Source organism: Mustela erminea, chromosome 1 (genome assembly GCF_009829155.1).
Source record: "Mustela erminea isolate mMusErm1 chromosome 1, mMusErm1.Pri, whole genome shotgun sequence".
Classification (NCBI taxonomy): domain Eukaryota; kingdom Metazoa; phylum Chordata; class Mammalia; order Carnivora; family Mustelidae; genus Mustela; species Mustela erminea.
In genome coordinates, this window is record NC_045614.1 from 58383689 (window position 1) to 58408499 (window position 24811).

At 52.1% G+C, this 24811-nt stretch overlaps 1 protein-coding gene and 1 long non-coding RNA gene across 2 annotated transcripts in view; one reads left to right on the forward strand and one right to left on the reverse strand.

Moving 5' to 3' along the window:
• The window catches only part of RUVBL1 (RuvB like AAA ATPase 1), a 44044-nt gene extending 25213 nt beyond the window's left edge, over positions 1-18831 (forward strand). The window contains exons 7-11 of the mRNA XM_032337236.1: positions 1618-1681; positions 3241-3439; positions 12493-12595; positions 17132-17223; positions 18450-18831. Coding sequence (XP_032193127.1) covers positions 1618-1681; positions 3241-3439; positions 12493-12595; positions 17132-17223; positions 18450-18609 — 618 coding nt within the window. The 3' untranslated portion in view covers positions 18610-18831. The remainder of the gene's footprint in view (positions 1-1617; positions 1682-3240; positions 3440-12492; positions 12596-17131; positions 17224-18449) is intronic.
• Positions 18832-20690: 1859 nt separating this feature from the next.
• Positions 20691-22486, reverse strand: LOC116600687. The gene is made up of 3 exons (XR_004289754.1): positions 22154-22486; positions 21375-21782; positions 20691-20825 (listed from the first exon to the last, which is right to left on the reverse strand). It is a non-coding gene; the product is annotated as an uncharacterized LOC116600687 (long non-coding RNA).
• Positions 22487-24811: the final 2325 nt, after the last annotated feature.

Here is a 24811-nt window from a genome sequence, read left to right on the forward strand (position 1 = left end):
TTTTCTATCTGTAATGTTCAGCAATTAACATCGACATGAGCTACGAGGGACTCTTTTGTTCCGACTCAAATGCTCTAGTCACAGATGATTTCATGTGTATTGTTTCTTATCCCAGCCAAGCCTCTGGCCCTGCACTAGCCAGCTTCTTCCGTGGCTTCCCTCCAGCAAGCGGTCTCACGCCTGGGATTCTCTGGGTGTTAACGGTGGAGGGCAGGAGTGTTCTTTGAGCCCTTTGCAGGATTTCTGAAAGCCTGACAAAGCTGTGTCTTTCCCCCTGCTTAGCAAATCTTCAGTGTTTTAGCTCAGAGCGGGAGTTGTGTCTGTTCCTTATGCCCACCGGATGGGTCCTTATGCCTTGGCTTGGAGAATGTGGGGCAAGTACACTATGACTATGACGTCTCTGCGAGATGTATGATTGTAAAACCCCAGCTCTCCTCTGCTGCTAGTCCTTCAGTGTGATTTCCTATTCATCCTTAAAGAGTCCATCTCTGCACTAGCAGGGAATAGGCTTTATAACCGAAAAGTTGATTCCTGGGTGTTTCGCTGCTTAGAGCCCTGGCCAGAGGATTGCTGAAGAATCGTTTTGGAGACAATAGGTCCCTCCGTGTGTGGAACTGCTGTCCCCAAGCCAGCCTCCTGGGAGCCTTCACCTTGTTTAGATTCAGGGATTGTGTCACTCCGACACTAATTAGCTCGGCTGTTTAGTCGCTTGGTGTCCCTGGGTTTTGTGTGATTTAGAGCGCTCTGGTTTTGAGTTTCCTCCTCTGTGAAGCAGGCCTAATAGTTCCTACCCTGCAGCATCAGATATTGTAGGTTCTCAGGAAACACTCACTACATTTTACAACTGAGCTTTTAGTGAGCACCTCCACCTCTGTCTCTGGGCCTGGCCAGAATGGGCTGACGAAATGCTAGGCAGGTGACAGAACAGCCCCTCTTGTGGACCACACTGGGAGGGGCTGGTGGGAGGGCGTGGTGGGTGGTGAGCATGTTAGCAACCGGCCATCCTGCAGGGTCAGCTTCCTGACCACGTTCTAGGCCAGGACTTACTGAAAGTGACTGTGCAGTCAAGTCTAGAGAGGAGAGGCGTGGGAACACAGATAAGTTGCTTCCTGCAGCAGTCCATTCGTCCCCTTGGAAACCAGAGCATTGGCAGAGGGTAGGCGTTGGATGCTCCATGAGGGCATTTGACCTGAGCTCTCATGGGCAACTGGAGCTTCCCAGAAAAGAGACTGTGCTTCCTGGCAGGCGGACTAGAATGCAGAAGCACTGAATCGTACAAGAGCACGGGTGTTCAGAGAAGAGTATGGTCCTGTGTGCTAATCAGGGAATTCGGGATCTGAAGAGGGTACGGGCTGGAGAAGGAGATTGGGGCAGGCCTCACAGAGCTGGGACTTCCCATGAAGAAATTGTGCTCCTTCTTATAGGCCAAGGGGAGCCTCTTAAAAATTCCTCTGTGTTTAGAAGCTCCTCACGCTTTCCCATGAGGGTATCTGGGGCCTCCATACCCAGGAGCCCGTGTCCGGTTGACATTGGGAAGCAGTGTGGTGATGGTGGCAGTGAAACTTCTGCAGCTGCCTCAGAAAGCAGGACTGACTCTGTGAATCTTCTGTTTTGCAGGGGGGACAAGACATCCTGTCTATGATGGGCCAGCTAATGAAGCCGAAGAAGACAGAAATCACAGGTAAGAGAAATAGCAAGGCCTGTGAGCAAAAACCAGAACCTAGGGCCCTGGATTCTGATGTACTGTGTAAGGCTTTTCCGGGCCTGAGGAAATGCCTTGGGACCGGTTCTTTCTCCCTTGTCATTCGGAGCCTGAGTTCCCCCTTGCAGTCTGCGGCTGCTTTAGGCTGCTCTCGGTAGAGCATACCGTGTGCCATCTGGCCTGGATGCTGGCACACCCACTTGAGTGCATTCAGTATCCTTGCTCTCTTCTTTGAAGATGGAGGCTGTCGCAATCTCTGGTCCCTTCGAGGTCTTGGAAACGGGGATGGTGTCACTCCGGCTGTGCAGGATGGTTCCTGCCAGGCACTCCCAAGCACAGGAAGCCCCACGGACTCAGTCCCCGGTCCCCTCACCCTGCAGCTGCAAGGCCGCTCGCAGCCTGCCTGGCTCCGCCGCCTGGGCACCTCCCAGAGTCTGGCAGGAATGTTGCTGCTTCCTTGTGGACCTTGAGTGTACCCTGCTTCTCTTCCCAATGGCTACATCTGTCTTTTTTCGAAGCCCCACCTATAGCTCTGTCACTTTAAAATGTGAGATATTAAAGCCTTTGTTGTCTGTTCCATGTGAGGCAGTGGCGTGATCTGAGACCTTTCTAGTAGAGTTGCCAAGAGTAGTTTCTGTGTTTCCACCATGACCTCCTCTTTTGTGCATCCCAGCCTCCTGGTTGTGGGAGATGCAGCAGCAGGTTCTCATGCTCTGTGTTTGGGAGCAGCTCCCTCTCGTGGAAGTGCAGGGGCCGGCTCGGAGAACGAGAACGGTGACCTTAGCTGTAACTCTTGAGACAACCATCCCTCTAGAGCTCTCAGGTTGGACCTTTCCTCAAAACCTGCATTCCTCGGGGTGCATGGGTGGCTCAGTGGGTTAAGCCACTGCCTTTGGCTCGGGTCATGATCTCAGGGTCCTGGGATCGAGTCCCATATCGGGCTCTCTGCTCAGCAGGGGGCCTGCTTCCCTTCCTCTCTCTCTGCCTGCTTGTGATCTCTGTCAAATTAAAAAAAAATAATAAACCTGCATTCCTCACAGGCTGCTTTCCGGAAAGGATTCTGTGCGCACCTGATTCCTCTATCTAGGCACTTGATTGAAAGTTAATTAACCTAACCTTTGTCCTAGCTGAGTGCAGAATAGGACGATTTACATAGAAAAACTCATTTCACGCAGGGCTCCCCAACTTCTTGTCTCTGGGATGTGGCAGGGCCCTGGGTGGGTGGGTGTGAGTAATAAGGCAAAGTGGAGAGTGACCAGGGGACGCACGCCTCTGCGAAGACACGCAAAACTGTAAAAGCCATTTGAGGGCTTAACAGAACCTGTTGGCAAGGGAGGCTGCCAGTTCTGTGACTTCTCCGTGATTATCCCCATTTTCAGATCATGATACTGAAGTGAGGATGTAACCTGCCTGGGGTCATATAGTTAGCAGTTAAGTGGGCCCCAAACTTGGCTTTGGATCAATTGGGCTGGGGGAAGAGGAGAAGAGGTGACTGCTTCCCCACCTGACCTTGCCTGTGTCTTCTTACTGTCTCCTAGACAAACTTCGAGGGGAAATTAACAAGGTGGTGAATAAGTACATTGATCAGGGCATCGCTGAGCTGGTTCCAGGTGTACTCTTTGTCGATGAGGTCCACATGCTGGACATCGAGTGCTTCACCTACCTGCACCGGGCCCTGGAATCTTCCATTGCCCCCATCGTCATCTTTGCATCCAACCGAGGCAACTGTGTCATCAGGTAGGGTGGCTCCCTGCTGGCTGTGGGGCTTTTCCGCCTTCCATCTGGATTCATGTTTTCCTCTGGGATCACTTTCAACCCATAATGTCATGGGTCAGGATGGAGGTGAAGGGAGATCATGTTTATTCTGAGAGCAACCCGCCAAAGTGGCTTGTCTTCACAGGCAGTTCATGCATCAGTCACGTTCCATCATGGCCACCAAAGGCAACAGTCACCTATTAACTAAATATGAGGGCCTCCTGCATGGTTTCTGGGGTTAACATTGTGGTGTGATTTGGTCATTCCGTTGGAATGAGCAAAGGCAAGGTCAGATAGGCTGGTCTAGAGTGACCTTACGTATATGAATTTCTATCCTCATATTAGCTGTGGGGGGTAAGTATTCGTGGCTTTGTGTTTTAGATGAAGAAACAATGGCAGAATAACTCCTGGTCATAAAGATCGGCTGAGGACCTGGAGCCTTCTGATAATGAAAGCAGTAACAAAACCAGGATTTTCTGTCCCAGACTTTCCTGGAGCCACACTGGTGCCTGCCCTTTACCCCACTAGTACCCCCCTTAGGCCTGCCTTCGGGAAGGGTAGATATTGAGGCCTGGAAGGCACATGCCTGCATGATGCTCAAGGTCAGAGGACTTTCTTGAGATTCTTTTTCTCCTGAGTACTCTGCAAATGAGCAGGTGAGCCCCAGACAACACACTATCTTCCGAGCTCTCAAGGGCCCGGTCCTTGGTTGTTTTCTCACTCTTCTGATTTTTTGTGCTCCTGTTTGAATGCCGGGGCCTAGTCCCGACAGTGCTGGGGCATGAAGCGGGGTGGCGAGAAGCCCTTTTCAAGCCTGCCAGGGAGCAGTGGAGAACAGAGCCCTATTCTACACTGGGTGCTCCTGGCAGTAGGGGTGGTAGGAATCTAGAAAGAGACCCTAAGGCCCATGGGTATTTCAGCACAGAGCTGGAGTCAGACCAAGTTAGGAACCCAAATTGCTGATTCACTTAGACTGGCCTCTGAATGATGGTGGGTTGTATCCAGGACTTTAGCTGGCTCTTGACAGGGCTTTGTCTCCATTGATTGTTCCAGAGCTGTGCTGCTGGCTCAGGGGCAGCTCACCTCTCAGGTGATTGCTCTGGCAGAGAATTAGGATTTGCTTACATGGTTCAAGTTCATGTGGAAGCAGCTTGTAGTCACTCTTTGAATTCCTGTATTGGTGTCTTGACAAGACCATCATCCCAGGTGTTTTCTGCATTCTTGGGGAGAAGGCAGCTTGTTCCAGGGCCAGGCCAGCCGTTGGTGAGAGGAGCTGGCTGCCTGGGCAGCCTCTGGAATCCTGGTTTGTAGCCTGGTGCCTCGCGAGCCTGGCACCCCTGTCGCATAGACACTGTAGCTTTGCTGGACTTGTGCTTGCTTTGGTCCAGCCCGGCTTCAGTCTGGAGTTAATGAAAGGCTTAGCCTGGGCTGATGGCACCCCCTGCTGGGGAGGTCTGCTAACAGGCTCCTCTCTCTCACACATCACCCAGCCCAGCAGATGCCCATGGAGCCTGGCATCTTCTGCAGGAGCAGACTCTTAGGACTCAGAGTACCTTCTCTCAGACCCGTCCCACCCAGGACAAAGTACCCAGGAAGGTGGTTCTCAACTCAGGACATGCTCAGTGGGGATGGAGCTCTGGTCCGCCCGAAACCTGGGAAACGTGGCCCCAGCGTCCCTAGACAGAGTTCACTGAGGGCTGCTGGGGGCTCTGGCTGCCCACGGCTGCCAGACTGCAGTGATGAGGGTTTTGGTGCGAAGCCCTGAAGCAGGTAGGGATTTTGTTGTAGTGCTGAGAGTGATGTGCAGTTAGCAACAGTAGAAATAAGAGCCAGCATATACTGAGTTGGTCCTTCTTTGCACCTTTTTTTTTTTTAAGATTGTATTTATTTATTTGACAGAGATCACAAGCAGGCAAAATAGCAGGCAGATGAAGGGGGCGGAGGGATCCAGCTCCCTGCTGAGCAGAGAGCCCAATGTGGGGCTTGATCCCAGAACCCTGGGATCATGACCTGAGCTGAAGGCAGAGGCTTTCACCCACTGAGCCACCCAGGCGCCCCATTCTTTGCACCTTCTGTGCACACTGCTGGTCACATCTCAACTTACTGAGGAAGGCATCGGTGTTCTCACTGTTCAGATGAGGATACTGAGGCTCCACCATGATGTGGGACTTGGCCAAGGTCATACAGCTCAGCAATAAGGCTGGGATTTGAATCTAAGGTGTTGGACTTCAGAGCCAATGCTCCCAACAAGATGTGAAGTGATGACATTTCTGGAATATTGGCATAGTTTGGGCAACATCTGACTTGCTTCCCGATAGACTTTACTTCTGGAGGGAACTGTTGACCTTCCTTGCCCTTCAAAACTGTATCTGACCTTCAGAGCTCGAAAGGAAAGGGAAGAGGAGGGGGGGAGTTCTCTGAAACTGAGGGCTTTCTCTGTGCCCAAAACGGTCCACAGCACTCTACATAGGTTACCCCATGTAATCTCAAGCATCCTGACGATTCTGTAGGCAGGTGACCTTATTTCCAGGGAGGTGGAAATAAGGTCACACAGGAGGTGACGTGAATGGGCCACAAGTCTGAGGGTTGGCTGACTCCAAATTTCCTGCCGCCCCGGTTCTCCTGCACTGTTTCTTGATGGTGTGGGGGGTGGAGGGGGGTTGAGCTGGTGCAGGTCTGTGAAAGTGCAAATTGCCCCCTCTTCCTCTAGGTCTTGTTTTCTTGTGCACAGGAGAGAGGGAGGCCATTCCTGCAGGAGCACCTTGAGGCCTCAGGCTCCTCCTGGGCACTCCTGGGTGCCCTCCCTTGCCGCCCTAAGAAGGCCCTTCTGTGCCAGGACTCTCAGCCATTAAATGAGAGCCCAGCCTTGGTCCCAGCTCCCCAGACTTGGGAGGTCTTCTTCTCCTGTGGGGAATAGCTCCTGGGGTTAAGGAGTCTGCAGGAGTTTCTCTCCACAAGTCACAGTGTTGCACCAAAGAGCAAAACTTAAGAAACAGTGTGGTCTCCACTCAGTGTGTTCCTGAGGCAGAAGATGATACATTTGAAGAAAACAGCTTAATGGATATAGAATTCACATACCCTATGATTCACCCATCTAAAGTGTACAGTTCAGGGTTTTTTTTGTTTAGTCACAAAGTTACCCAGACATCACCACTATCCATTTTAGAACATTTTTGTCACCCCAGAAAGAAATCCTTCACCCATCAACAGTGATCCTGCTGCCACACCTCACCCCCAGCTGGTTTCCCCCACGCTCCCTCCCCACGGCCCCCAGCAGCCATTCATCTAGTTTCTCTATGCATTTGCCTTCTCCAGACAGTTCGTATAAACAGCTCCGCACATCCTGTGCTCTTTGGTGCCTGGCTTTCATGGAGCATAGTGTTTTCAAGGTCCATCCGTGTCGTAACCCGTGTCAGCCTTTGTGGGTTTTTAAGGCTACGTAGTATTCCAAAATGGAACGTTTAGTCGTACATTGACTATTTTCTTAGTTGATGGACATTGGGTGATTGGGTTGTTTCGCTCTGTGGCTGTTATGAATACTCTTGCCTGAACATCTGTGTACAACTTTTTATGTAGACTGTGGTTTTAATTTTTCTTGGGGACATACCTATCAGTAGAATTACTGGGTTAGATGGGAACTCCTTTTAACCTTTCAAGGAACAGCCGGACAATTCTCCACAGTGGCTGCACTCTTCTCGCCAGCAGTGTCTGAGGGGTCGTTTTCTCCACATCCTAGACGACACTTAGTCTTTTACAGTCTGGCCTTTACACCAGTCTTTTACAGTCTGGCCTTCCAAGCGGTGTGATGTGGTAACCCACTGTAGTTTTGACTGGCATCTGGCTGTTGAGTTTGAGTATCTTTTCATGTGTTTTCAGCCATTTGCATATCTTCTTGGGAGAATTGTCTGTTATTATCATTTGCCCATTTTTTGTTGTTGTTCGGGTTGTCTTTTTTTTTTTTTTTTTCTGGTTGTCTTTTTATTAGCGAATTCTTTGTGTATTCTGGATACTAGACCTGTAGTAGGTGTATGATTTGCAAATATATCCTCCCATCCTGTGGGTGGTTTTTTCAGTTTCTTCATAGTGCCTTTACGTTTTGATGCAGTCCAGTTTTTCTGTTATTTCTTTGGTTGCGTGTGTGTTTTGGTCTCATATCTGAGAAACCTTTTAAATATCACAGATATTTAGATCTGTGATCTCCTCTACGAGTTCTGTAGTTTTAGCCCTTACATTTAGGTTAATGATTATTTGTGTCAGTTTTGTGTGTAGTATAAGAGGTGTGTCCAGCTTCATTCCTTTGCATGTAGATGTCTGGCTGTCTCGGGACCACTTGTTCGTCACTGAATCTCCCTGGCAGCCTCCTCAGAAAAGCAAATGGTTTCCTTCTTAGCTCTCTGCCCAGGTCCACTGTGTCTCCTGTCATCAGAAAAGCTTTGTGGTGTCTGTGTCCCTGCAGCCACAGAGTTACATAAAGAAGCAGTCAGGCAGTGATTCTCAGCTGGCGATACTCTGACTTGTCATGACTTTGGATGCTGCTGGCTTCTGGTGGGTTGAGGCCAGAGGGGCTGCTGAATATCCTGTACAATGCACAGGAGCAGTCCCTACAAAAATTAATTGGTCTACAATGTCCAAAGTGTCAGCAGGTGAGCCCTGAGTTGTAGTAGTAAGATAGAGGCATTCACAGATGAGTCAGCCCTTTGGACCGGTAGGTGTAGCTGTAGGATACATTTCTAGATGCGCGGTGACCTTGTTCTGCAGGGAGGCCATGTTGGATTCCCAGGAGAATTAGGCCTGTGACGTCGAAGCACAAAACTGCATCTATGGAAGAGGCAAGGCATTAACGCAGTCTGAGCAATTGTCAAATGGCCTGTTGGGCTGACACCAGAGCTGGAAAGGAGCCTCTGGGTACAAGAACGAATCTGCAGTTTTAACCAAAATGTAATTATTACAGTTTATTATTGGTGATATGACAATTACGGCAGCCTCATTAGGCAGTGAGGGCTCTGCACCGAGAGCTCCTTCTGGGCTCACCACCCACGCAGGCAGCACTGGTAGAGAGGGGCTTCCATTCCCTCGCCTACTTAGCAAGTGATGTGACAGACCCTTATGTGGGACTTTTGCAGAAAAGAATCCCAAAAACCATTTTTTACTAATATGTCTCCTAAAAGAAACTTTGTACCTAATATTCAAAGCTTGGACAAATGTTTCAGCTTTAATTCCTGAAGAATGCTTGGTGCTCTTTTTTTTTTTTTCCTCAAAGATTTTTCTTACTTGTTTGACAGAGAGAGAGCACAAGTAGGCAGAGAGGCAGGCAGAGGGAGAGGGAGAAGCAGGCTGTCACTGAGCAGAGAGCTCAATGTGGGGCTCAATCCCAGGACCCTGAGGTCATGACCTGAGCCGAAGGCAGAGGCTGAACCAACTGAGCCACCCAGGCGCCCTGCTTGGCACTCTTTAAGTGGAACTTTTTGTTTAAATTTTTAGTTTTGTGGATTCAAAACCACGAGAATTTTTTCTTTTTCTTGTTTTTTTTCTTGCATAAAAAGGGGAATATCAAATTAAATTTAAAGAAGAAAATCAGAAATTATCTAAAAAAAAAAAAAACTGGAGCAGATAAGCTCCAGAAAAAGAGTCTTGGTGAATGACTTTATTGGGAAGGTTGGAGAAAAATGAAGATGCCCTTTAGTTTAAGAATTTGTAGGTTAAGGCACCTGGGTGGCTCAGTTCGTTGTCTGCCTTCGGCTTGGGTCATGAACCCAGGGTCCTAGGATCAAGCCCCCCATCAGGCTCCCTGCTCAGTGGACAGTCTGCTTTTCCCTCTCCCTCTGCTGCTCCCCCTGCTTGTGCTCTCTCTTCGTGCACTCTCTCTCCCTCTCTCTAATAAAAAAAATCTAAAAAAAAAAAAAAAAGAATTTGTAGGTTATCTGCAAATCAGCTCATTTCAGGAGTAGAAGAATCCTTGGTTCTTAATATAAAAATTTATGCAGTTTTCTCTTTTGAGTGTCTTCTGTACTTAAGGAGGCAATCATTACAAACTCTCCTGTGTCCCCTGCACGATAAATTCTTTGTTCCAGCCAACTTTCAGTGGAGGGGCAGCTTGTGCAACACCATCTGCCTGGACAAAGAGCATTGCAGTATTCCATTTTGTTGATTCACCTATCTCTTCACATGTGTCCTCATTAATTTCTGTGGTAGTCACAGTCTCTCCCACATCTCTTAATACCACATTTAAATGTTGATGAGAAGCATATAATCTGTCTCAAAGCTCTGTGTTGCTTCTCATCTTCCCATAAGTTCACTCATCCAGGCTGATACATTTCTAGATGTGCGGTGACCTTGTTCTGCAGGCAGAACCAGGGAGAGACCCAGGGACTGCTCGTGGAGACCCAGGGACTGCTCTGCGGTGCTGGTGGTTTGCTGCTGCTCCCCTTGTCTGCCATGGTTCAAGCCCCCATGAGAGATTTTGACATTTGATTAGATGTACTTCATTTTTCTTCTAACCTTTTCTTCTTCTTTTTAAGAATTTTCTTTTTTTTTTAAGATTTTATTTATTTATTTGGGGGGGGGGAAGCAGACTCCCTGCCGAGCAGGGAGCCTGATGTGAGACTTGAGCCCAGCACCCCAGGACTTCAGGATCATGACCTGAGCCACAGGCAGACCCTTAACCTTTTTTCCTTCAGACTTTTTATCTTTGTTATTACAACTGAATCGAAGATGATTTACCATGAGTGTTACAGAGTTTGGGATATTTAACATGGCATAGTTGAGATCTTTTAAAGAATTCTCCAGAGAAATCCCGAGTAGAACTTAAAAAAACCAAACTTGCCACCTAAACAGAATTAGATACCTGAAAATCAATTGTCATTTTCAAAGGTTATTTTGAATACGAAGTTGAATGTGAAGATCGTAAGCCTCCCAAACACTGAGAGTTGAATCATGATAGAATTTAATCTTTATAATTCTTCCTTGTTATTTTGGAAATATTTTTTGATGGGTGAGATTTGTTTTCTCTGAAGTTTATATTTGCTACTAGTCTATTTCCCTGTTTATTTTTAAAGGTCTTAATTGTTTTTTCATGTTAGATGTAACAGTTACTCATTAAATGTTTTTATTTTAAGCGTTTTATTCTTTCTTTGAATTGTTTTTATTTTGGGAAAATTTCTGTAACGGAATTTGCAGTTTGAGTTCTTTTTAAGTATACACCTGTCTTGAAAATGTTCCTGTCTCTGCAAACACTGTGCCTGTTAAGCAGTGAGTCCAGGCTTCCCCTTTCCCAAGTCCTCAGTAACCTTCACTGTACTCTGTGCCTATGAATTTTCTTTTGCTCGCTATTCCCCCAGAGGAATCCTGCAACATCTGCCCTCTTATGACGGGCTTCTTTCACTTAACACGCTGTTGTCGTGTGCCTCCAAGCGTTTTAGGCCTGTGATAGTCAGTATACATTTATACTTCAACTGACTGGCTAGAATTTCATCAGCTAGATTTCTTTACTGAAGTTATATTTCTTGAAAGCTCACTTATATCTGAAACTGAATATTCTGATAATATTAACAACTAAACCCAAAAGACCTGCCTTGTTCTGTGTTCTACTGATGAGTTACGATGGTAGACTGTGCAGTCTGGGATAAGTTCAGGAATGCTAGAGTCAGTGCTGACATCGAGTGGCTGCCGCCATGACTCCCGGAGTCTGGGACAGGGGCGCCTAACTGTATTGGGCTTCAGACACAGCGGCTGAAGCTGGCCTCATGTGCTGCCAGCTCTGCTCGGCACATGTCCTCTTGAGTAGCTGGTGTCTCGTGGCCTCTTAGGTTGGAAGGGCTCCCTCCTGGGCCACCCTTCCTATGACTTGGCTAAGGATTCGAGAGAAGAACAGGCACAAAGTATATGATTAGACAGTTCCCAAAAAGAAAGAAAATAATTAATGGATATAAGGGAAACATTGAAATGATTCATTAGTAATTAAGGAAATGTAAATTCAAACAAAGTGTCACCCTTTCTTTTTCTAAACCGTTAAAGCAGCAAAATCCTTAAGAATTAGCATACCCGGTGCCGGCTACAGTGCACTGAGATCAGATTACTCGTGTAGCCGCGGATTCTTTCAGACGTATTCAGGATTATAGCAGGCACTCAGAGTTGCTGAGGAAATGTTCATGGCTGTATGCATGAAATTTTTTATCAGACATCATTAATAATGGCAGCAGTTGGAAACTACCTAAATGCCCAATGGTTTGGGTTACGGAAAATACTCGATAGGTTATTTTATATATTTTTAAGATTTTATTTGAGAGATAGTGAGAGAGAGCATGTGCACGCACGAGCAGTTGGGAGGGGCAGAGGCAGAGGGGAGAAGCAGACTCTCTAGGGAGCAGGGAGTCCAATGTGGGGATATGGGGTTCGATCCCAGGACCCTGGGATCACAGCCTGAGCCCAAGGCAGATACTTAACTGACTGTGCTACCCAGGTGCCCCCTTTATGGGTTATTAAGACTGAAGCAACATGGACAAAAGCAAAACAAAAAACCAAAAACTACACACTTAATGTGACTTAATAAGGGCATCTCTATGAAAATTTGGCAAATATCTATAAGACTTTTTATTTATTTTTAAGATTTTATTTATTTATTCGACAGACAGAGATCACAAGTAGGCAGAGAGGCAGGCGGGGGGAGGGGAAGAAGGCTCCCCGCTGAGCAGAGAGCCCTATGCGGGGCTCGATCCCAGGACCCAGAGATCATGACCTGAGCCCAAGGCAGAGGCTTAACCCACTGAGCCACCCAGGCGCCCCTATATGAGTATTTTAAATAGGATTTTAGGTGGCCTTTTTCCCCTCTTTCCCCAATTTCCTGTTGTTTTGATATTTGCTACAATAACGAAGTTGCTTTTGGTGCCACCTGAATGTTAGTTGGCTCACTCTGTGGTCATGGGTCGACTGAGGATGTGAATTGCCTACCTTGTCATGGTGAGTACCTCAGCCATGTCTCCAGTCTCGTTTCTGGTCTCAGAGAGGCCTGGGTGATGTGATCATTCTGGCCCTTGCAGGGGTACTGAGGACATCACCTCTCCTCATGGCATCCCCCTTGACCTTCTGGACCGTGTGATGATCATCCGGACCATGCTGTACACCCCACAGGAAATGAAACAGGTGAGACTCCCTCTCAGCCCTTCTCTCTTCCCCCCTCATCTGCTCCTAGCATTCCCCGATGGTCTGCAGAAAGGTCTGCATGCAGCAGACTTGGCTCCCGCCACCGTCCTGGCACTTAGCTGCTGGCCTTAGGCAAATTGCAGTACTCCGGGGCTTCAGTCCTCCCATCTGGAAGATGGGTGGGCTGAGACTGTGTCTCAGGTGTCCCAAAACCTTAGCCATCTGTGGGTCCTTGCCCTTGTCTTTGCTACTCTAGCCATTCTGAGAAACTTCAGGAAAGGGACTGTGAAAAAATCAGCTTGATGACAGCCATTAGGGAGGCCACCAGCTGTAGGACAGAGGCAGTAAGATATGATTTAGTGATCACAGGGCTCGTCTGCTGAGTAGGCAAAGCCAAGTGCTCCATCCCACCAGGACCCACAGCAGGCTGGCTCCGACAGGGCACAGAACCTGGAGCAGGGTGAGAGCCTGTCTGCTGCAACCAGTGTGATTAGTGGTGGGTTTCCTGGGGGCTGTGGAGGCCATAGAGATGATGGTGACACAGGGGCATCTGGAAGTGGTAGTCCCAAAACCAACCTATAAGAGGCTGAAGGAGGTATACCTGACACAGAGCATATGCTCAGAATTCTCTGTGAGCTAAATTTGTGTTAGGCCTGATGGTGGGAGATGACAGGTGTCTGTGGTCAGGCCTTACCCCAAAAGGGCTCTGTCCCAGCTTTCCCCATAGGGTTCGTCTCTTGCTTGATCTGGATTTGGAGTACCATGTGCCCAGGTGCTTTACAGTTTGATTTCTACTCCCCTTCCTGGTACTGCCAGGTAGTCCTGGATCCCCTCTCTTCCTGTGGATGGCTCAGTCCCTGGGTGGCAAGTCCTGGGTGCGGAGCCCAGGCCACATATCCAGCAGTGGGTTGTGCCCTGGGTTGGTGTCCCCTGGGGCAGCACTGCCATGCTGTTGCCCTGCCCGTCCTTGTGCCAGAGGGTCTCGCTGCCAGCACGGGTCTCTCACTGTGGGCTCCATGTGGCCACAGACCAGGTGGACCAGGGCTGCACTAATGTCTCAGCGGGCCCTGCCTGCACCCTCGCCTCTCACAGAGTGCAGGCCCTCTTTGTTGGATGTCATGCTGGGCCTGTGGACACACTTAGCCAGCAGGATTCCATTCGATCCCCAGTACCTGTGAGTTGGGAGAGCTGTTATCACTGTCATTCTTAAAGATGAGGATGCAGACACCGAGGCCCACTCGTCTGCCCAAGTTCATAAAGCTTATCAATGGCCAGTAAGTGACAGGACTGACAAACTGGGGCCCAGACTGCCTGGTCCGGAAGCCCATGGTCTTCATCACTGCGCCACCAGCTCCCACCTGCTAGAAATAGCTCATTTGTGGGGGGGACTCCCTGTGGCAGTTTGTCTGCAGGGCCTTTCCTTTTGGAGCTCTGAGGGCCTCTCCTAGGCACTCCTTGATGGCCCCCCTGCTCACTGTGGCCCCCCAGCCTGGCCCCTTGGACGTTTGTTGACCAGCACCTGCCAAGTGCCATGGTGATATAGGGAGCTGGAGACCGCCAGAGTGGTAGTAGTGCAGGGTGGCCGCGGGCACGTTTGGGACAGAGTGTCCATGACTGGGGCCCCATCACCAGATTGTGGTCTCCGGCTCCTGGGTAAAAACTGGGTGGAAGGCAAGGCATTCGCTGAACAGAAGCAGAGGCAGAAGCAAAGGAAAAGTTGATCGCCGCCCCAATCCTTACTGTGGGGACAAGAGCCCCGTGTTGTCCTGCCAGGAGAGGCAGCCCCACCTGCTCGAGGTGCTTCGTGGCCAAGTGACTTTAGCCATTGGCGCACCTTTGTGATCCTTGGCCTTCTTGATCCTCCAGAAGGTCTGCTTTCTCTTTTCCAGGTTGTTATGAGGACTAAGTGACAGTAACTGAGGGAGGGGACTGGGCTGGTGGTCCTTTGTCCCAGTGCAGTTATTACAGCTACTAATGGCTTATAGGTTTTCACTGTCACCCTCTGGGGGCCTTACAGCAGCTCCCAGTAAGCAGGCTTTGAGGCTCCCGAACAGCAAGGATCCTGTGGTCACAGAGATAAGCTGCGGAGCTGGGACCCCGCGCAGAGCCAGTTCACCTTTGTTGCCTCCATTCAACCCTGGAATACTGGGTCGGAGCTGCCCTGGAATGTTCCGTGCTGTGCCTCTGGCTCCTGGGCTGGTTCCCTTCTTGGCGGAGTCAGGAGGGCCTCTTCTCAGGCTTTCTCTTGGGTGAGCAGAGGTCAGACCAGCTGCCAGGATGCACATTGCTTTGTTCTGGTGGGTTCAAGGGATAACCTCAGCATTTTTACTTAGCCTGGGTAGGTTTTTAAAGAAACAAAGTAAATGTAACTTGTGTACTCTGCCATCAGTACCGACACCCTCATAAACTATCCCTGCAGGTTATTAAATGATTAAAGATCTAATTTATGAACTGTCCGTTTCTGAGCAGTCTGAAGCAGAAGCTCTTGGGATTGCTCTGACCTGCTCGCTCTCTCTCTCTCTCTCTCTCTCTCTCTCTCTCTCGAGCAGCCCTGACATTCCTGAAGCCCGACTTTGAATGCTATACAACTTGCTGAAGGCCAGATGCTCTGGGTTGAAGCTCTCCCCTTCAGTATCACTGAATGTACTCCCCTCAGTAATACTGAAGGCTTCCTGATTCAGTATTTGCATCTCCCTAGAGTTTCTGAAGTCCGCCCCCCCTCCCCCCCCCCCCCCCCCCCCCCCCCCCCCCGCCCCGGGACATTTTTCTTGGCAGGACCAGGAGGCTTCGTTAATCCCCAGCTGTCAGGGAAAAGCCCTTTTCTTTTCTTTCTTTCTTTTTTTTTTTTAAAGATTTTATTCATTTATCAGAGAGAGAGAAGGGGAGAGAGCAAGCACAGGCAGACAGAATGGCAGGCAGAGGCAGAGGGAGAAGCAGGCTCCCTGCCGAGCAAGGAGCCCGATGCGGGACTCCATCCCAGGATGCTGGGATCATGACCTGAGCCGAAGGCAGCTGCTTAACCAACTGAGCCACCCAGGCGTCCCGGAAAAGCCCTTTTCTGTTAGAGCCCAAACCTGCCTGGCTCTGGCTGTCGTGGTCACAGGCCTCCTGCAGCTGGAGTCAGGAGCAGGGATCCCTCATTCTGCTCCGTTCTGCGCGATCCTTACACCCATCCCGTAACTTCCCTCTTCTCAGCGGCATTTAGCTTTATCCCCTAGATGGTGGAGCTCCTCACGCACAACAGAGTCTTTCGCTGGAGGTCAGATGCCAGCATCCCACTGGCTGAATGAGTTCTGTGTAGCCAGTGCTGTGATTGTGAATGACTCAGACAAGTTGCCAACGTTTAGAAATTGGGACGTTTCATACAGAAGTCTAAGTTTGGAGTCTCTTTGGACCGAATGAAACCTCCCTATGACTATCTGCCCTCTGCCTTGGTGGCACCAGTAGCCGGCAGCAGACAGGCCACCTTCCCTGGCTTGCGCGGCCCCTGGCCTGGTCCAGTTCTTTGGGACCCGGCTTTGCTCAGGAGCACGACTTTTCCCAATCACGGCAGCTGACCTGCAAGGTGCCCTCACCGGAGTTCCCAGGCGCTGAGCTGCCAGCAGGTCTCTGCCCCAGAGCCACAGGCCGGGTGTGAGGAGTCCGGCTCCTAAACCGCCCCTCCCTCTCTGCCCCTTGCAAGGCTTTAACCGAGGGCTCAGTCTTTCCCATTTCCTATGCCTCTACCTCGGCTGTTTTTATGGCTTTAATTTAAACAAGGGCTTCTTGATATCTTGTTTACGAAGCTGCCAAAGTGAAAAATTCCTGTATTATATGAGGCTCGAAGTCCTCGAGTTATCTCGGCTCCCCAACACACAACATCATTATCCCAGCTGCCCCTTATCACTCAGCACCGGCGCCCCCGCAGGATCCCGGGGCCGTGTGTGTTACCGCCGCCCCGCCGCCGGCCCGCCTCCCCTCCAGCTTCCCCGGGATCCTCACACCACAGCGGGCGTCAGCCTTTCTGTGAGAGATTAGATATCTCCCAGTGATGTTATGAGGGCTGGTAAATCTTTAAAAGTAACTTTTTTGATTTATTTAACCATCGTATTTATCAAGCAAATAAAAAATGTCTCTTCCTGCCTGAGTGCTCATATAGGTGGTGGTGCCCACCCTGGGGAGGAAGGTTAGAGCGCTGGAGGGAGGCAGGTTTCCGAGGGGCCTGTGTTCTCCAGATCCTGGGACTGCATCAGGGAGGATGGAGAGACAGGAGCTGAGCCCCCTGGTGCACACCTCCTTGGGGTACCAGCCGCCGTCTAGGCACTGCCAGCCCCAGCTGTGAACTCTTCACAAGGGCTGTGGGGTGGCTTGCTCCCCGAGGTGTGCCAGGCCAGCAGCCCCAGGTGAAGGCCAGCTCTCTCCCCCTCCAGAGGTTTGGGCCTCTTTGGCATTGGTGGTGCGGGACAAGACATATGGGAGAAGGTCGCGTTTAAAGCACGTGAGCAAGGGAGCACTTGAGGCCGGTTGCTGTTGATCATAGTCTTTCTCCTCCAAAAGATCATTAAAATCCGAGCCCAGACAGAAGGAATCAACATCAGCGAGGAGGCGCTGAACCACCTGGGGGAGATCGGTACAAAGACGACTCTGAGGTGAGCGCGTCTGCCTGGAGCTGCTCCCCACCTGCCTCCTACCTGCTGGGGCCTGCCCAGGGGTCCTGGGGGGGCCACCAGGGACCGCATTCTGCGACATAAAGGCAGGTCCCTCTCTCAGGGCATAGGACCACGTCTGTCCTCACTGCTCTGATGGGGCTTGTCCTGGGCACTGTGATTTCGAATGCAGAATATTCCGGTAAAGTTGCTCATAGAGCTAGAGTAACGGGTTAGGTCCCCTTGTCCTGCAGCGGATGCTCCCCCGTGTGGAGAACTTGCTAGCTTCCTTGGTGCAGGCGACGGACGACCCAGAGATCAGGGTCCAAGGCATACAGCTCAGCGGCCAGGCCCTGCTTGGCCTCTCCCCTGGGGCTCTTCTCCAGGCTGTGGTGGGGGCAGGAAGGGGGTGCAGATGAGGGGGGAAGGACGAGTGTGGACACAGATTGCTCTCCTAACTGTTCACCAGTGGTCCAAAGCCCACTTCCTGCAGGATGTCCATCTTAGTGCTTCTGAAACTGTGACCTCCCAGCCCCTAACCAGTTCCTAGTTCTGTTTTCCTTTGAGTCTGTTGGTTGCTCCAAGGTTGAAGCAGAACTGCAAGCCATTTCATTTGGGTGGAGGGGTGCCCTGAGAACTCCCAGTGTTTCGTGCCTTCGTGTGGGGAACATGCTTTTAGTTGGCTGTGTGTTCATTTGCCTGCTGTGTGCTGGGTCTGGGCCTTAGCATTCTTGGCCTGCACCTGTGTGCCCACAGTCTGTGATTCCCCCTCCTTTTTTAAAAAAAAGATTTATTTTATTTACTTTTCTAAGTAGGCTCCATGCCCAGTGTGGAGCCCAACATAGGGCTCGAGCTCATGACCCTGAGACCAAGACCTGAGCTGACATCAAGAGACGCTTAGCCAACTGAGCCACCCAGGCATCCCAGAAAGATTTTGTTTTTAAGCAATCTCTACCAGCTATACGGGGCTCAAACTCATAATGCTGGGATCGAGAGCTGCACGTTTTACCGGCTGAGCCGGCCAGAGCTCCTGCAGTCTCCCGGAAGAGCAGTGCTGTTACTGCAGTTATGGGGGACTTTGAGGCCGACAGAGATTTAGGGGCTAGGATGTGTTGTGCTGGTGACTTCTTTCCTCTCATGGAGTCACCGTGGCAGGTCCTGTGGGTGTGGTGAGAGGGCTCCCACCTGTGGCCCTGTCTCACCTCTGCCCTTGGCCCCCATCACTCTAGGTACTCAGTGCAGCTGCTGACCCCAGCCAACTTGCTGGCCAAGATCAATGGGAAGGACAGTATCGAGAAAGAGCATGTCGAGGAGATCAGCGAGCTCTTCTATGATGCCAAGTCCTCGGCCAAAATCCTGGCTGACCAGCAGGATAAGTACATGAAGTGAGACGGCCTAGGTGTTCTGCAAGAAACTCCAGGCATGCCTGGCTGGGTGCCACCTGCGAGCAGGAGGCTGGCTCTGTGCGCGGGCTGTTCCCTTCAGCCGTGATGGGCAGCACCTGCTTGGTGTGGAAAGGATTGCTTTTTAAATTATCCTTAACTTCTGCGGTTGCTTTGAAGGAACCCTGCCTCACCTGGCATGTTTTCTAATAAATCGAGGTTATTTTGATGACCTGTCTCTTGTAATTTTTTCTTACAAATAGACTTTGCACTTTAGCACAGTTTTAGAGGCCCCGAGTTGTTGTGAAGGTAGAACAGGGAGCTCCCAGCCCCCCATCACCACTTTCCTTAATGTTAACATCCTGCAGGGCTGGATGGCTCCTCGTCCCAGCTAGGGAGCCAGTGTTCTTACGTTGTACCCCACTCACCCTTCCTGGGTTCCGGAACAGCCTCCTCTGGCCCGGGATCCTGCCCAGGACGCCATGATACATGTCACCCTTCATTTGCTCTTGGCTTGGACAGTTCCTTAAACGCTCCTTGTTTTCACTACCTTAATGAAGAGCAGCGTGCCTGTTGGACATCCTGTCGGATATCCCACAGTGCAGTTGGTTTGATGTGTCCCTTACGGTCTCTCGGGGTTTTAGGTTCTTGGTGGCAATGCAGTGCCATTGCCATCACACCACACCAAGGGTGTGTGTCGGCGTGACCTTCCCCTGTCGATGGTTGGCCGCAGTCACCTGGCTGTGGTCACATGCGCGCTCCGTAGTGTCCTCTCTGGAAAGAGTCACTAAACACAGCCCACATTATAAGGCTGAGGAGTAGTGCTCCATCTCCCGCTTTTTTTTTTTTTTTTTTTTTTTAAGATTTATTGAGAGAGAGAGCATGCATGCATGACAAGAGGGGAGGGGTAGAGGGAGAAGAAGACACCCCGCTGAGCTCAGTCCCATGACCCTGAAATCATGACCTGAGCTGAAGGCAGACGCTTAACCGACTGAGCCAGCCAGGCTCCTGAGAGCTGGACATCCAGATAAATTAAGTGGCATCCTGCACAGGAGGTAACTGGTCTCCCCATTCCTTCCCATTTGTGTATTTACTGAATCACTTGTATCCAGATGAATCCGGGATATTTATCATATACTTGGGGTTATAATCTGGTACTATGTTATCTGTTCTGTGGCTCCGATTGGTTCGGCTTCGACCCTTGAGAGCTCTTCCGGTTAGCTCCTGTGTTCCTTTGACATATTAGTCCACTGAGTGGGGCTTTTAGCCCTTTGAGAGGAAGGGGCATCAGCAGCCCTGACGGACAGATGCCACAGTGGGACATCTCACCCGGTAGGGAGAACACAGCTTTCTGCCCCTTCCCCGGCCAGTCCTCGTCGGCTGGCTTAGCCACAGAAGCGATGCCTCAGTGAAGGCTCAGTATTGGCTTTCTGCCCACCAGAGGACAGGAGAGGGGACCCACCAAGATGGGTATCTTGATCCAGTCAGGGCTTTAATCCTAGTCAGCCCTGATGGCCTTGTGGGGCAGGCGTAACTGTTGTTCCATGAGTGATAGCCACCTGAGCATGTCTAGAACACTCCAGGCAGGAGAGCTGACATGGGTGTCTGTCTAGCTCCCCAAGGGTCTCCTGACCACACTCATCCCCAGGAAGGCCCCAGCTAAGCTGTGTGATCAGAGTGGATCTTCTGTGGGCCTGGACCCCGAGGGAGGTGCCCGCATGGGAGCCATGTGGGGGGACTTGGGGGTGAGGGGAGACCAGGTCCAGTTGGGAGATGGTGGGACGCTTCCTGAAATCAGGGCTGAGCACTGCAGCCTTCCCCAGGCTACCCAGATCTTCTGTCTTTGTGCCTGTGCCTCTGGCCTCTGGCCTCTGGCCTCCCAACCCAAACTATGGTAGAAAAGAAGAATGACACCTAAGGTGTGGCAAGACCTATTAGGTCCTAGAGTCAGTCCAAGTGAGGAGGGATGGGGGGAGGGGTGTGGTCACAGCCCTCTGGGATCTTGGCCTTGGCGGTACCCAGGAGCCGGCCCACCTCACTCATCTGCTCCAGTAAGGGAGATGGTTCTGGATAGGTAGGAAGGTTGGATTATTTTAATTTTCCTCCTATTTTTTCCAGCAAGGCCTGTGATTATTACATTAATCTTCCAGGCGAAGTTTTTACGACCGATCCCTCGCGGACTATGAGAAGTTTCTCCATCCATTACCAAGAGGGAAACAGACCCTGGTGGGGAGGAAAATATTTGTTACATCTTATCAGGCTGACACACAATCTAACAACAATTACAGCAGCCCCATTTTTTGCACGATTTCAGCTCCAGAGTGAAAAATTGTGGTAATATTAAAGTGAGTCAGGGTGGGGGCTGGTCCTAGAAGAGGCTGGTATTCTAAGCTCTGGTCTGGGGGCCTCCCAGCAAGCCAATTGGGTGGCTGAGGGGAAGGAGTGTTTGCATGTAAATCCCAGCTCCCCGTCCTGTGCTAATGGTCCTGGAGATGCTGGAGATGCTATGTGAACACCAGAAGGGCTCCTGAAAGACAATGTCCCCAGCCCTCGCTGGGAAAACCGCTTGTCCCCCTCCTCCTCAGCCCAAATACCTTCCCAAATACCATCACACCTCTTAGGGTGCCCTCCCTAGATTGGTTCATAGGATACTGTGTTTTTAGAACCAAATAGATAGATGCTGGTGTCACACCAGAAAGGGACATCTTGGTTAGCAAACATTCCTCAATGTTATTCTAATAAAACAGCTGCACAACAGTGGGGACGGACTACCTGTTGGCCTCCATTTCTGACATCAGGGTCAGCAGGCTTCTGCCAGGAAAATTGCAAACACCGGTCACCCGGTGGTTCTCCGTGCCTGCCACGGCCAGCCCTGGGATGTCAGCTGGTCACACCTGAGCAGCAACTGCTTGAGGGGTCCCAGACAGGCAACAGGTGGGAGACAGGAGCAAACGGGTTCTGGGGACATGGCACACAGGGATGTGGTTTTGATTGGGTTTGGCCCTTGGTCCTGATGAGGCCTTTGGTCCTTCTGGTCCTCTGAGCTTTGGTTTCCTCCTCCAGAAGATGGGGGCAGTCTATCCCAGTGGATGATGGGTATGGGGACATGGTGAGGTGGTGTGTGTTTGCCTCAGTCACTCCAGATAGTAAAATTCAGGGAGCTCCCAATCCCTGTCCCTCCTGGGAAAAGAGAAGGTCACACAGTGTGTCCAACAGGAGGCAGAAGCTGGCTAGGCTCCATCCCTCCCCATCTCAGGCCGCCGCCTTGAAAAGGCCTAGAAATCCCAGGTGGGTGGACCCTTCTGTTAAACCCAGAAGGACCAGCCCCTGCTCAGGGCCAAACAAGCTCCGGAGCTAAGAGCCGGTCAGGGCACACACTTTTCCCTCGGTGTCCACAACTTCCAGAAACAATATGCTGCTCCTCACTGGGCCCCTTGGGCTCCCCAACTCCTGAGCGAGGACCAGCCAAGGTGGGAGCAGCGGGAGTGGAGAAATGGCTGCCCCCTTGTACCAGCCAAGTAGTGACAACCGCTTAACCAGGTCAACCCTACCTTATGGTGTCTGGGAAACCGTCCAGCCAGGTAGCAGACCGGGGTCCATCCACCTGGGCCCACCTGCTGGGCCCTCACCACGCCTCCCCCTCCCAACCATCCCGGGATGGCTGGTCCCCGGGGACCTGCGGGAGGCCGGCGCAGGGTGACTGGGCAGCCCAGGGTGCAGGGACAGCCGTGCAGCGGGGCCGGGGGTGGGGGGGCCGGGGAAGGGGTGGGCCGGCTGCGGGGGCTGGCTGTCGGCCCGGCTGGCCCCGTCGCCCCTCCCCGTCACTCGGCGGCAGGCGCAGTGATTAATGGCCGGGCCGCGCCGCCCGTGCCGCCATCAGCGTGCGTCTGGGCGGCGATGGATGCGGCTGTCAGGCCGGCCCGGCCCGCGCTGACCCCCGGCCCCGGCCCGGCGCGATCAATGGGCGGCGCGCGGCGGGCGGCGGCTGGGCCGGCGCGATAAGATGGGCCGATGGGCGCCCGCCGATTGCCCGCTCCGTCACCCGCCGTCACCGTCCCCGTCACGCCGTCCGCGCGCAGATCGGCGCCGTCAGCGCTGCGTGATTAATGGGGACGCGGGCAGCGGCAGGGAGGGCGCGGGCGCGGGCGCGGGCGCGCGGACCCCGCAGCGGAGGGACGCGCGGCGGCGGCGGGGGTTGCCGGCTGGAGCCCCTAAAGCCCGGCGTGCCACCTGCCATGGGCCTCGCGCCCCGCACACCGCACTCTCCTACCGGGGTGCGGGGTTCACCGAGGAGCCACGGAGTGCGTGCGGGTCGGGGGCACACGCTGGTTGCGCGTGTGCACCAGCCCAGGCAGGACCCAGGACACGCGTGCGGGGGACCCAGTCACGAGGGCTGGGGCAAGGACGTGCACAGCGGGCACAGAGGTGTCGCTAAGGCCTGCTCTGGCCCACGTGCCCCGGTCACACAGGGGCCTGCGTGACCCCGGCTGTTAGCGCACGGCGGGCTGGGAGTTGGGGGGGACAGGTTATGTGACCTCTGTTCCCTGCCCCTGCCTGGCCCAGGCCTCTGCCGCCAGGGCCACCAGCCCCCTCGGCCCTTGCAGGTCTATCCCTACAGTCCCAGCCATCTTTGGAAACGCCCAGGTGTGACCCAGTCAGACCCCTACTCAAAACCCTCGCATAGATCCGCATGGCCCAGGGGACAAATCCTAAGGCTTGCGGTTGCCCCTGCGCCTCCCGCCTCAGCCCTGCACCTGAAGGGTACACTCACAGCGCTCCCCTGAGCGACACCCCAAATCCAGAACACCCCGCTTCAGCTCGGCGTCCTGAGTTCATTCATCCTGTCTGCCCTGCCCTCGACACACCAGGTGACTGCGGAGAAGAGCCGGCAGACTGCCAGCGCCGAAGTCCACGGATGCGCCGGAGGTGACCTGTCCCCCCGCCTCTCCTGGGGAAAGAGCCAGGCCACCTGGGACAGTCAGCCTCAGAGGCACCCACTCGTGGATAAACTGATAGGAAGGAGCCGTGGGCCTGGTGCTAAGAAAGGCGCTGGGAGGGCTTCCCAGAGGAGGTGACCAGAGCTCAGGGAGAGGCCAGCCGCCCCAGGCCAGGGATAGCAGGCAGGAAGCCCGAGTGGCCAGAGTGACCGAAGGCAGCGCGGGAGGGGGGCCCAGCTGCGGCCTGTTTGGTGGGCGGCGGTGTCTCAGGGGCGAGCGACAGCGGGGACAATGCCAGGCCCTCTCCCTTTTCGCTTCCCGGCGTTCTGGAGAGCTTCCCACCGCGGCGCTGCGCCCGTGACCGCGGAGCCACAGCGCCCTCGCGCGACCAGATGCGCACAGCGCCTGCCCACCGTCGTGCCTCTCAGCCCTGGGCCGCCGCATGCCGGGTCTGGAGGGTGGCGGGCTTGGCCTTAGGGTCTGAGATCCCAGCGGACCCACAGCTGCCCAGCCTGCTTCCCTACAATGGAGGCCAAGGCCAGCGCGGGCAGGGAGGGAGTGTCTGTCCAAAATTGGCTGTGGGAATAGGGCAGCCAGGTAAAATTATTGAGCTGGGATTAATAACAATAACAACAATATATAACAGAATATATATATAACAATAACAAAAAATATATATCCATATATATTTAAGTGGATAATTTAGATCATGGTTCAAAATGTAAAAAAACAAAAGGAGTGCACAGTGAAGAATCTTCCTCTCCCCCTGCCCTCACCCATCCTGTCTTCCCTCTCCAGAAGCAGCCCGCCTTACACCGGCGTAACTCTCCAGAGATGTTCTCTGTGTACAAGCCAGTGCCATGTGCATAGCGTGCTTCCCAACGTGTACGAAAAAATTTCAAATGTAAAAAGTTGCAGGAACTGTATGGTGACTACCCATATCATCTAGACGCTCTCCAGCCTTCCCTGCATCCAACTCCATCTAATCTTTTTTCATTCATTCCAAATCAAGTTGTAGCCATTACACTTCATGTGTAAATACTGTAGCATACATACAGCGACCTAGAGTTCAGTGTGTGTGTGTGTTTAAAGATTTATTTGAGAGAGAGAGAGCATGAGCAGGACGAGGAGTAGAGAGGGAAACAGGCTTCCTGCTGAGCAGGGAGTGCAATGCTGGGCTTGATCCCAGGACCCGGGGATCATTACCTGAGCTGAAGGCAAATGCTTAACCATCTGAGCCACCCAGGCACCCCGTGTTTTCCTTTTAAGGTT